Source organism: Ambystoma mexicanum, chromosome 2q (genome assembly GCF_040938575.1).
Source record: "Ambystoma mexicanum isolate Mex_15411 chromosome 2q, UKY_AmexF1_1, whole genome shotgun sequence".
In the NCBI taxonomy this organism is placed as follows: Eukaryota; Metazoa; Chordata; class Amphibia; order Caudata; family Ambystomatidae; genus Ambystoma; species Ambystoma mexicanum.
In genome coordinates, this window is record NC_090924.1 from 909377478 (window position 1) to 909390149 (window position 12672).

General features: G+C 47.3%; 1 protein-coding gene across 3 annotated transcripts in view; it reads right to left on the reverse strand.

Moving 5' to 3' along the window:
• Nucleotides 1-12672, reverse strand: part of OSBPL3 (oxysterol binding protein like 3) — a 1742686-nt gene that overhangs the window by 698374 nt on the left and 1031640 nt on the right. For all 3 annotated transcript variants that reach the window (XM_069648200.1, XM_069648199.1, XM_069648201.1), the window contains one exon: nucleotides 10054-10179. In XM_069648200.1, the coding sequence (XP_069504301.1) occupies nucleotides 10054-10179 (126 nt within the window). The remainder of the gene's footprint in view (nucleotides 1-10053; nucleotides 10180-12672) is intronic.

Consider the following 12672-nt stretch of genomic DNA (forward strand, 5'->3'; position numbering starts at 1 on the left):
AAACTAAGACGTATCAATACAAAATCCAATACAAAATCCAACGAGGAATTAGTTGCCCTTAGAAGGAAAAAACGCTCTCTCGAGCATGTCCATAATAAACACCCCTCCCCTGACTCGGCCAAAGCCTTCAAAGATGCCAATACCATCTACAAAACAGCCATCATCACCCATAAAGCCAACGCCTACAATGCAGCATCAGACTCCAAGGAGCTGTTCTCTATCCTCAGAGAACTTGTAAATCCCCTGCCGACTGCCACTGCCACCAACGCGAGCAAAGAATGGTGTACCACCATACAAGATGCACTTGCCTCCAAAATTGCTGTGCTGCAAAATAAAATGAACTCTAAAAGACTACTCCTAGCAGTTAAAAACTCCCCCACCCCTAACCCCTGTACCTCTTCCAGTGATAACTCTAACCCCCCTTTCCAATTCACACCCGTCTCCCAAGATCTTGTATTTGACACAATCTCCAAACTAAAAGCGTCCAACTGCAAAGGAGACACTGTCCCAGCTAAACTAGTCAAAGCCTGTGCCCCTACTCTGACCCTTATCATCACCAAATTTGTCAAAGCCTCCTTTAACGCCAATACAGTTCCAACCTGCATTAAAGAAGCCTGTGTCACCCCGCTTCTAAAAAAAAACAAATCTAGACCCCACCATTTCGACTAATTATCGCCCGATAACCACGGTCCCGTTTCATCGACAAACTAGCTTATAACCAAATTCAAACCCACCTAGAATCTAACCAGCTCCTTGGCACCAGACTATGAGGCTTCAGGCCTAACCACAGCACTGAAACAGCCCTCTTGGACCTCAAAATCCAGATGGATACCATCAGAGATTCTGGGAAACTCTGCATTCTCCCGTTGCTGGACCTCTCTGCCGCGTTTGACCTGGTGGACCATGAAAAACTATGCAACTCACTTGCCTGTGAGTTCAACTTCTATAGTGAAGCTACTACTTGGGTGAAATCTTTCTTAACTGACCGCATTTCCAGAGTGTCCATGGGCAAAGAAGCAGCCAACCCCATCCCAATGCCCATAGGAGTACCCCAAGGCTCTTGCCTCTCCCCTACTTTGTACAACGCATACACCAAACTTTTGTTCTCAGCACTAGACGATATGGGTGTCATATACACAAATTTTGTGTATGACACCCAGATCCTTATACCTCTCACAGGCAACTATGATCCGGACACTATAACAATCAATAAAATGTACGCCATCATACAAAACTGGATGGCATTAAACAGCCTGTGTCTTAACGATGAGAAGACAGAAGTCCTCATCGTAGGATCACCAGCTAAAATAGCAACCCTTCACCCAGAATACGCAACCATCAATATTGATGGTACCAATATCCCCGTGCTGAAGCAAGTCAAAACACTGGACGTGTACATTGACGCCAGCCTGACCATGACCAAACAGATCAACGTGCTCTCCTCTTCCATGGCTTACACCTCCAAACTAATTGCTCTCAGCCGACAGTTTCTCACCCCAGCAAACTGCCTCACCTTAGCCAGGGCACTGGTCCTATCCAAATTGGATTATTGCAATGTATTACTACTAGGCACATCCAACACCAATTTAGCCAAAATGTAACTACTGCAAAACAAAGTCTTGAGGGCAGCTCTAGGCATTAAAAAAAAAATCAGACCATATCTCTAAGACTAGGAAAGACACCCACTGGCTCCCCATCAAAGCCAGAATTATCTTCAAAACATTATGTATCACATACAAATGCCTGACCAAAAAAGGAACTATCTTAACAATACTCTACACCCCAAAGTTGACAGGAGATCACTAAGATCTAACGACAAACTCTTCCAAGCCCCCACTCGCTTCAAAACCACCAGAGCGGGGGGAAGCAGCTTCACCACTCTAGCCGACAAACACTGGAATACCCTACCCATTAATATAAAAAAAGAACCCTCCTTCACGGTTTATAAGAAACTGCTAAAAACCTGGTTATTCAACCAATATTAGTATCTAAAGATAAGTTTCCGTACCACTGCATATTATTGCGAATATTTGTAAACTGTATTTTAGCACCAACTGTCCACTAATAATGTTATGTAACCAATGTAATGATGTTTGTATTAATTTCTAAGCTGTTTTATAACTTCGCCGTGACACCCGAGGGTCGGGGCGTGTAACAAATAAAATATATAAATAAATAAAGGGGAGCGGGGGACACCCCTGCAACCCCTGATTCCCTTAGTAAGTGTAATGAGGGTCAGGATTTGTGTTCTGCACAATGGCGCAGTATTTCTAATGTCGCCACAATTGTGCCGACATTTTGGTACATTTCCTCCCTGGTTCACCTGCAGAGGCTGCATGGCCAAGTGGGAGGCTTCCCCCTGGCACGCTAGGCCCCCTTGACCTCACCTACTGCCCCGCTGAATGCACCACAGAGCATTTACACAACTCTCTTGGCGCTCTCTTAATGTTTCTTATAATTACCAACACCCTGGCCCTCACTCTGAGATTGGAGACAAGTTCCGTCCATTACCGGCATGGCGCGAATAGCGTGTCCGAGCTGGCAATAGACCGCTAAAAGAGCACTATTACGAGTTCGTGGGCACGAGCTTTGCGCCATGCCGGTAATGTATGTAGCGGCATACCGCAAAATCGGCTGAGAAACCCCCTACCGGCATGAACTGCACCGTAGCGAACACTACCGCCTTAGAGTAATGCGGCATTAGCGGTGACGGCAAATAGTGGTCACCGTTATTTACGGTCACTGTTAAAAAGCAGAACCGGAAACAGAGTCATCGCACAGGAACTGGAAGGAGCACGGCGGCCATCTTTAAAAACACAATCCATTGCCATCCTCACCAGACAGGACCCCTGGAACACTTTCGACATACCGGAAAGATACCATCATCAAGGAGGAATGCCCAAAGCGCCAAAAAAGGGAGCTGCCCGCCTCCGAAAGGAGCGGTTCAGCCCTGACAAACTCCAAATGCTGGTGGATACACTCCATGAGCATGTTGACACTGTATTCAGCAATGACATGCGTAGGGTGGAAGTGATCAAGAAAAAAAGAGATCTGGGCTCTAGTGGCGCAGAAGGTGAGCGCTGTGGGCAACACCCCCCGCACCACCAAGGATTGCAGAAAAAGGTGGGACGACCTGCGGCTGAGGGTGCGGAGCATCCTCTAGGCCAATAGAAGCCAGGCCCTGGAGACAGGAGGAGGCCCAGATTCCCCCATGAAATTAATGCCCTGGGAGGAGACATCGAAGGGGTTGGAGATATCATCCGCTGATGGAGGTGAGTGTCCAAAGCCAATACTGGCAACACAAATGTAATGAAAGTCACTGTTAAGGTCTGGCCAAGGAGTCACGGCATGGTCGTTCCCCTCCCCCTTTTAAATCATGCCGAAGCAAGTGAGACCCAGGCTAGTGCCAGGTGCGAGGCCGTAACATATGACACATATCACACAATGTGGCCCATTCCGTGAGGCACACAGGGCAGTTGATGTAAACAGTGTGCATGTGAGCCAGCACAGTACCCGGCCAACATGAGTGACCCAGACATATGCATGCATTTACCACCCAAGTATTGAATAATGTGCCGTTCTCCACCCAAATGGTGATAACCCACAACTATCTGAATGTGCTATTGTAGCCATGTGCAAATGCTGGCTGTCATATCAACACGCATGCCGTCCCTCTCTTCCACCCCCACAGGCAGTGAGCATGACAGCGAGGAGCAGGAGAGCAACTGACCCAGCACCTCTAGGGGCCAAGGCAGGGTCCGCCGTCTCCCTGCGAGGAAGAGAACACCTGGAGGCACACCACCGGCACAAGCAAGGCCCATGGAGGGTGCAGCAGCCCCACCCCTACCCAACCCTGCACTGGCGGAAGACATACCCTACGCCGCGCTCTGAGGAGTCAAGTGTGGCAGGGGAGGTGGCAGCCACGGCCTTCCTCGATGCTGCCGACAGCCCCAATTTCCATCTGTGGAGCGACCAAGGAGGACACATGAAGGCATCCACACCCCTGATGCCCAAACAAACCCCCAAGTCTCATATAGTGACTCGGGTGAGACTGACAACCCTGAGCTTACTGGGCACGGAGCAACACAGGGACATGCCAGTCCTGTGGCCAATTCCCCTGCGTAAGTGCCGGAAACACATCCCCAGCAGGGCCACAACATCAGCCATTGATGCCCAGTGGGTTGAGCAGCTCACAGGCCTGATCAGTGACTTCATGCAGGACAATCGGCAGGCCAGGGACGAGTGGCGGGATGAACTGAGGGCACTGGGCCAGGTCATTACAGCCAGCACCAACAGGCTCTGTGAGGTCCTTGGCAGGATAGCAGATGCTCTGGAGGCTGCACATCCTGCACAGGAGCCCCAGCATGAGGACACCCCCTCAACCAGTATCTCAACACAGACCAGCCCCCTCCATCGGTCCCAACGTACAATGCGCCGCCAGGACATGCCTCCCCCTGGCTCTGGAAGCGCACTGTGACAATACTACCATCCACATGTGGGCTATGTGCACCCTATGGGACTAGTGTGGGGTTGTTGTGGTGGGAGGGGGTGAGGGTGTGTTTGGGAGTTTTGGGGGGAGGGGGATGGTGGTGGAGGGTTTGTTCACATTTAAATTTTCACTTTGAATACACCGGTTGTTAATCTAAAAAAAACAAGAGTGGACATTCATCATTGCGCATGTGTCATTTAATATTGCTCAATGCATATACCGTACATGTATCCCCACACCCAGTGCCAGATGTCCTGACATCCTCACACCCTCTTCTGACTTGTGTGTCAGAAATATTGTCCAATCAATGATTGCCGCACGGCACGTCCCTCCTGTGCATCGGCATGGTGATGCTGTCCTGCGCTTCTTCCCCCTCCTCCCCTTCATCATCATCATCAGGTGGTAGCACTTCCATGTCAGGGGGCAGGGACACGTTCCGACGGATGCACATATTGTGCAGCATTACACATGCCATGGTGATCTTGGACACCTTCTCATGGATATAGAGGAGTGCCCCACCCAACTGCATGAGGCAACGAAATTGTGCCTTAAACAGGCCAAAGGTCTTTGCCGTGCCGTTTCAGTTGCTTTGGGGCACAGTGTTCGGTGATGTGCACATCGTGCACCGACGTCAATATTGCAACCCAGGTGGAGTATGCATCCTCCCCCTTCCCACTCAGGTGGTCTATGCATCCCCCCCTTCCCACCCAGTTGGTGTATGGATTCCCCCCCCCCTTCGCACCCAGGTGGTGTATGGATCCCCCCCCTTCCCACCCAGGTGGAGTATGCATCTCCCCCGCCTCAGAACCCCGATGCACTGCCATGGGCCAGTCAGGCAACTCACCAAGCAGCCAGGCACGTAGTCCAGCATGTCGCTCCATGAAGCGTGGTAGCGTGGAGTTCCGCAGGACCAAAGGGTCATGAGTTGATCCTGGATATCGGGCACAGCAATGTGTGATGATTTTGCTGGCGTTGCATACCATCTGCACATTGATGGAGTGGTATTGCTTGCGGTTGCGATACACCACCTCCATGGCATGCGAGACTACCAACTCCACGTGGGTGCAGTCAAGGGCACCTACACAATTTGGCATGCCTGCCAGTGCATGGAAGGCAACTTTTGTATCGAATATCTCCTGGGGAGTCCGTGGTAGGGATTTGTAGTCCCTTGTGTGCTTGAGGAGGGCATCCAGCACTTGGTTCAGTATCCGGGAAAATAAGGGTTGTGATATGCCATGCATGTGCCCCACTGTGTGCTGGTAGGTGCCTGTGGCAAGGAAGTGCAGCACAGTCACTGCCTTCAGTAGAAGGGGGATGGCGGTGCATATTTCTAGGAGGCTCACTATGTCGTTATGTATCAGGTCCACTACGGTGGTGATGGTGTCACGGTCAAGCCGTGACAGGGTGTGGATCTGCTCAGATGTTAGGTTGAAGGGGGTGGCTTTGATGCGAGGGATTGGGGGCTGCCGGCATGGTAACGGTGGCTGCACTGGTGGGGCATGCTGGGCCTGTCTCACCCTCCTTCTCCTCCTGTGTCTCCTCTCTGGTGGGGGGGGGGGGTTGTTGTTGTTGAGGCCTTGCAAGCTTGGCCTCCAGCTCCAGTAATGCTACTACTATTGGTATCATCTTGGTGTGGGAGGGGGGTGAGGTGTGTGGGTGTGCTCCTTTTGTACTGGCACTCACTCCATTGCCTCCACCTGTGTTGATTGTGTGCACCTGTGGCACTTCTAAACACTGCTCAGGGTTCTTTACACCTTCTAGGAGATGCCGGTATTTACACCATGCCGGTAAGCTCTTTTTCGGCCTTCAGAAGGCCGTTTTTTGCATGTCCGCATTACTTGGGATCAGCTCTGGTTTACGGCATGCCGCTAATGCCGGCATGGTGTGTCGCGCGCGCGCGCCCAGGCCGCTATTTACGGCATCGTTAACTACGATGCCGTAAATAGTGGTCTGGTTGGTCAGAATAGCCCGTCGTGGTAAGCGATGCCGGTAATCCTTAACCGGCATCGTTTTTCCCTTACCTCCAACCTCGGAATGACCCCCCCCTGTCTGATGATATTGAGCACCGTTGATTATTAAACACAGTTATATTTCAGAGGTAACATGTTATGAGATCGCAGGACCCTCGTTTATACTAACATTATTATATTCTGTCAATTCTGATTCGTATTTTAATAATTGGTAAACTACCAAATATATGCATGTCTACAGGTGTACTTTTACTGTCTTCCACAAAATTAGAACAGGTTTATTTTTTACTGGCAAATAACATTTGATTGGTATTTTTATGAGCCTGGTAGTGGCACACTGCATCAGGCACTGCTTCAGCAATGTGGCAGACATATTGGTCTCTAAAGCAGTAAGTGTTGCACAATATACAAATATCGGGGTGAGTTTAAACATTACTTATTTAAACGTGCACCGACCACTACTGCCCCCATGATCTAGAATATCTGCATTGAGTTGGGGTCTGGCTATGGTTGCCAGGTTGGCTCTCTCAATTCTTCAGCATGCCGATGACACCCAACATTACTTTAAGGTGCCATCCCGACTGACCTCCAGTGCTTTAGGGACTACAAGAGTGGCATCAAGGACTGGGTCGCTCTTTGTTCCCTTAAACACAATCCTGCCAATCTGGCTTCTGCCCTGGCTATGGTACTGAATCTCCACTGCTGGACCTAAAGAACCAACTTGATGACAGACTCAGGAAACTCCCCCTCCTCCTACTCCTACATCCTTCGGCCGCATTCAACCTAACTGACCACCAAATACTCTGCCACTATCTCACCAGTGCCGCCAACTTCTCTGCTGAGGCCCCCCAAATCGATTGCATCCTTCCTGGCTGACAGAACATCCTGAGTTTTCCCTGGCGACTCCACAGTCCCTCCAACTCCAATCTCCTGGGATGTTCCACAAGGCTCCTGTGTCTCCCCCACCCTCTGCAACATCTACACAAGACCCTTCCTCAATCACTTGGACTCACATACACAAACTATGCAGATGATACGTAAATTCTCATACCCCTCTGTAGCAACCACCAACAAGACACCGTCAAACTTAACTGCATGTACAAAACCATCCAAGCCTGAATGCCCTCCCACCTATTATGTCTAAATGACAACCGAAATATTGTTCATTGGCACTCAAGCCCTACTTGCCAAACTTGATCCAGCCTACTGAGCTTTCACGATCGATGGTCTCAAAATTACAGTCCCACCTACAGTAAAAATACTGGTCATCCACCTTGACACCACCTTTAACAAGACACCATTGCCTCGTCTGCAGCACACACAAAACTCAAACACCAGCAAACCATTTCTCTCCATCGACAACCGCCTCACCATTGCACAAACCATTATCGGATGAAAACTTGATTACTGCAAAGCACTACTGACCAGTACTACAGAAAGGAACATCAACAAGTTGCAAATCATCCAGAACAACGCCCTCTGTGCAGCACTTGCCTTTCTAAATCTGATCACATCACAGATGCCAGAAGAACGGTTCACTGGCTCCCTGTCCAGGAACGGAACAAACTCAAAGTTATTACCATCACTCACTGATGCCTCTCTAACTCAGCTCTGCCATTGCACTCACAAAGATTCATAAAGCCTACCTCCACATGACCAACGTGCACTACCAACAGCCACCATCTCATCGTCCACAGATTCAAAAGCAAGAGATCTGAAGACTCCAGCTTTCCTGTCACTGCCCCACTGCTCTGGAACTCGCTGCCACTCTCCCCTGTGTGTGGAACTTTCCCACGGGGCCTTCAGTGTTTATCACGGGATTGCCAATATTGTAGGATTTGTGCAAACCATAAAATAAAGTAATAAGTGTACATAACAGGTGAATGAGCCTGCTGAGCTGACCAATAAAATGTGTGGTGGTTGAGCTGCATGAAAAGTTCCAAGTCAAGTGCCGACATTAGTTATACTGTGGGTAGACTTAATATGCTTAGGTGCCTGTGCTACTTGTCCATGCATGTAGTCCTACCTTTTCAAAAAATTGATTGGTATTACACAAGGTGATTGTTTTGTGGTTACCTGAATCAATGGGGGTCATTACGAGTACGGCGGTCTAGAAATAAGGTGCTGGTTACAATGTGTACCAACACCTTTTCCGGACCAGCATACTCCTTGTCTGCTGATAGGGGCACTGACCTACCAGCAGGTTTGACCTGCTGTTAGTTCAGGTTCCCACCGGCAGATAATTCACTGAAGCACAGGAACCGTTAACAACTGTGCTGGTGCTTTAGTGGTTCCATTCACAGGGAGTCCATTGGAATGGGAATTTACCATTACTCCACTGCCCGTAATATCCTGGTAATACCGGGATATCGGGCGGTGGAAACAGTAAGCCGAGATTGCCAGTATGTGGTTTAGCGACAATCTCGTAATGACCCGCAATGTACTGATTGGTAGCGAGACCACAAATATTTCAATTAGTTTATCTTGTGACAGTACATATGTATACACTATTTTGTATACGTATTAATAAAAGGACTGGTACAAAGTATACTGACATGTTTTTTTGCACAATGGTGCTTTTTAAAGGCACTACAAATTCACCAAAACACCACATAAAATAAGTCTGCAAATTGAGTCAGAATGTAAACTGTTTGAATTTTCAAACCCTGCCCCATTTTGTGTAAATACAAAAAACTGCTTATATAATACCAATCTACATCTTATATACTTTCTTCATCTTACTTACGTACAGCATAACATATAGCCACCAACTGCTGGAGTAAGCACTGGATATGCCCCTTTGAAAAGATAGTGCTTAGTGCATAACTTTTCGATTTAGATTGGTTTCTGGGAGGACGAGAAACCATGGTTGGGGGAACTTAAGAGCAGTGTAATTCTGTGAGTGCAAGATATCACAGCCATGCAATATTTTACTTGGCAACCAGTAGCTTCCTTCAAAAGGAAAACAGAACTGATAATTTGGGGGAGGAGGGTGGAGGAAGAGGCTGAACCTTTACCTTGCTGCCTGATGAAGGTATTCACTTACTTCACGAGGCTTGGTCACCTCGGAGGGATTGAACTAGGTACTGTGCAAATGTATGAGTTAGGCCTCAGCCAGTTACCCACACTACTGCTGCCCTGACTGAGTCTGCACATCTGCCTTTAAGTACATACTGTGCACTTGATGGTCATAGTGGGTCCCTTAGGACAGGCTGTGTATATACATATCTGATCTTGAAATTGCCTCCCAGGTATTGCAGTATGCTGCAATTAATAGAGAATCATGCATATGTCCGTTTTAACTAACATACTATGGAGTGGATCAGGCAGAGAGCTCTTTATTTTTAATTAAGTTTAGCATCATTTTCTCCTAAATGTACTGAACAAGTAATGTCAGTGCCGGCTAACGGTGGGTGAGGGTATATCTAAAAGCAGAATATCTTCTTTACTGCAGGCAGACCTTGAATAAACATTGATTTTTCACATTTTTGAAAAGGAGTCATATTTCTTATGCCTGCAGTGTCCCAACACTGAAAATCAATTGGATTTTAAACTGGTACAATTCCTCACAGGCAATAAATGTATGAAACTTACTTTATGCCATCCTTTTAGCGGCCATTTTCTCTTTTTCAGTAAAAAACCTTCCTGTTTCTGTGGGTCCTGGCTGACACTCATACTACTTACACTACCCCGCAGACCTTCCACAATTTCCCAGCTGTCCTGTAAAAGCAAAAAACAAAACAATTTTCAGTGTAAAACCGAAAAGCAAAGAAACAAATTACGTATGTAAGACATACTTCTCAAATCCTTAATTTGTTTATATAATGCAGCACAGCCTCCCTAAAAGTCTCCCTAAAATAGCGCCATCATCGTTTTGAGATTTCGAATCCCTCCTCTTCGACCACTTTCTAAACCCCCCCTTCATAAATCACCCACTTGCGCCCAATGGTACTGTGATGAATCTGGACAATTCGTACCTTCTCCCCAGAGGATTGCCACCCCTTTGATACTAGGGAGGTGAGCCAAATCAGCAAGAGCCTCCCAATGGGTCTGGGCCAGTGGCACCTCACTTGGAGCGTTTCCTCACTCGGGGACAAGGACTTCCATTCTGATAAGGAACTCGCAGTACATTATCTGTATACGTGATAGTTCGAAAGTCTGTTACTTCTATTTTGAAGCCACCAAATACTAACATTTCTTCAATCTCTTTGGCTTCATAATGCTGGATCTCACCTAAACACCACAATCAAAGAAGGACCACCCTTTTTATTTGTGATGACGTTTATAAAACCAAGAGGATGTTTGAATCGAAGAGAAACTTATGCAATGCGAGCAGAGAATCCTACACAGACGTGATCCTCTGACGGGAAGATGTCCTAGAGAGGCGGGCCACGCTAGACCACAGAGCCACTGGAAACATGGAGAGTGAAGCAAATGCTTGTAAGATGCCGGAAGGCTTGTTTCCTGACCGACCAAGAAGCCAAAGTTGGGATAGAGATGGAGGAGCAGCCGTCACATCTGGTGTAGCGACCACAAGGAAACTGTGGTGGCAGGGACTCTATGACCGACGCCGAAACCAGATTCCACAGGGGAGCCCAGATTCCCGAGCTCTGCACGAGAAATGCATTTGCCACCGAGATGAGCAACAGAAGGGAAGCGAACACTCCCGAGGCGATAACAAAAGTGAGCGGTACGAACATTGATAGTCAAAGTTGTGGAAGCCAACAAGATTACTGGAGCCTGATAAACCCGCCCAGAGAGAACGTAAGCCTATCTCAGGGCCATAGGGCTTCAAGAGCCCTAAGAAACTGAGAATTTTCAATATCCAAGGCTAGGAAAGCCACAAGGACTACATAGGTAGATAAACCCCGAACAGCGATAAAGCAAGGCTATCAGAGTGTCAGAGGGCTTCAGATAGCTCCTTGAAATTGAGAAACCTTAATATCTAAGGTTGGAGAAACCCCACCATTGATGTGTGCAGGCACCAAAGCAATGCCCCGACAGACAATATATACAAAAGTGCAAGAGGTCTTTGGGAAAGCCCTTGAACGATAACAACCTTGAGAATTATATTTGTTAAAACCTTCATTTTGAAAGAAATTTAGAATTGGACACATTTTTAGTTTCAAACCTTCTTATGGAAAGATACCAGAGTTTGACACAAGTTTCTTTAAAACCCCTCTTGTGCAAAGAGACCCAAACTTGATTAACTTTTATTTTAAACCTGGGATCTCCTGAAGAACTTTGCAAGAACTTTGTTGAACTTTTGCACATCTGTTTCCTGAGGAAAAGGAATCCCGAATTTATCAAACTTGCAATACCTACTTTGAGAAGGAATCCAAGTTTTGGGCCAGGCAGACGTCCAAGGCAGAAGTCTTGGCCTGTCCACCTTTTTGTTTGGTTTTCTAAAGTGATGGGGCCAGTTAAGTTGGTTAGGAGTCAAAGGACCTTTTACTTTGGATTTTGACGTGAACTCTAAGCTTTAGTTTTGTTAGCTAGGGAACTTCCCTAATAGAGATAGGGCTAGCCAGGTGTTGTATTGTTAATTTTAAATAAACAACCCTAAACATGTCAATAGCTAGTCTGACTCCTTCTGGTATGCCACAGTACGCATGAAATTGTAAGTTTGGGCATAGAAATAATGAGGATATGAAAACAATCAACCCCTCCCTCACGGACAGATCTATCCTCCACTCCACTAGTGCTGCCTTCTACTCTTTCCATTCCCATGTCCTCTGTCTCAAAATGCAAAGGAAAACCCAACTCCTTGTACCCCTACCTAGCCAAAGTAAAGTCCTCTCTTCTCACTCTTGGTTAGCCTCATGCCTCCATCATTCAACACACATTCTCTGACTTGCCTGGCTCTCAACACTATGCCCTCCTGTAACTTCCCTCTACCCCATATCAACCCTTGATCACCATCAGATCTGCCGCCTCAAAATTGACATGTAATTCTATGTTGGCAGATGGTGCAATAACTGTAAGCCACCTTCTCACCTACGATTCCCTCCTCTCCTTTACAACAGTTCTTGACTGCCAAATCCTCCTACTTTACTAATTTCACCACTATACTTCCTGCTCATTCTGGTAACCACTTTCACGCTACAAGCCATATTGGTTCCTCCTCACCCTAATGTTATCTACTCTTCAATATCTGCTGGTGACTTTGAAAATTACTTCTCATCAAAGATCACAAAATCGATAGCACATTAC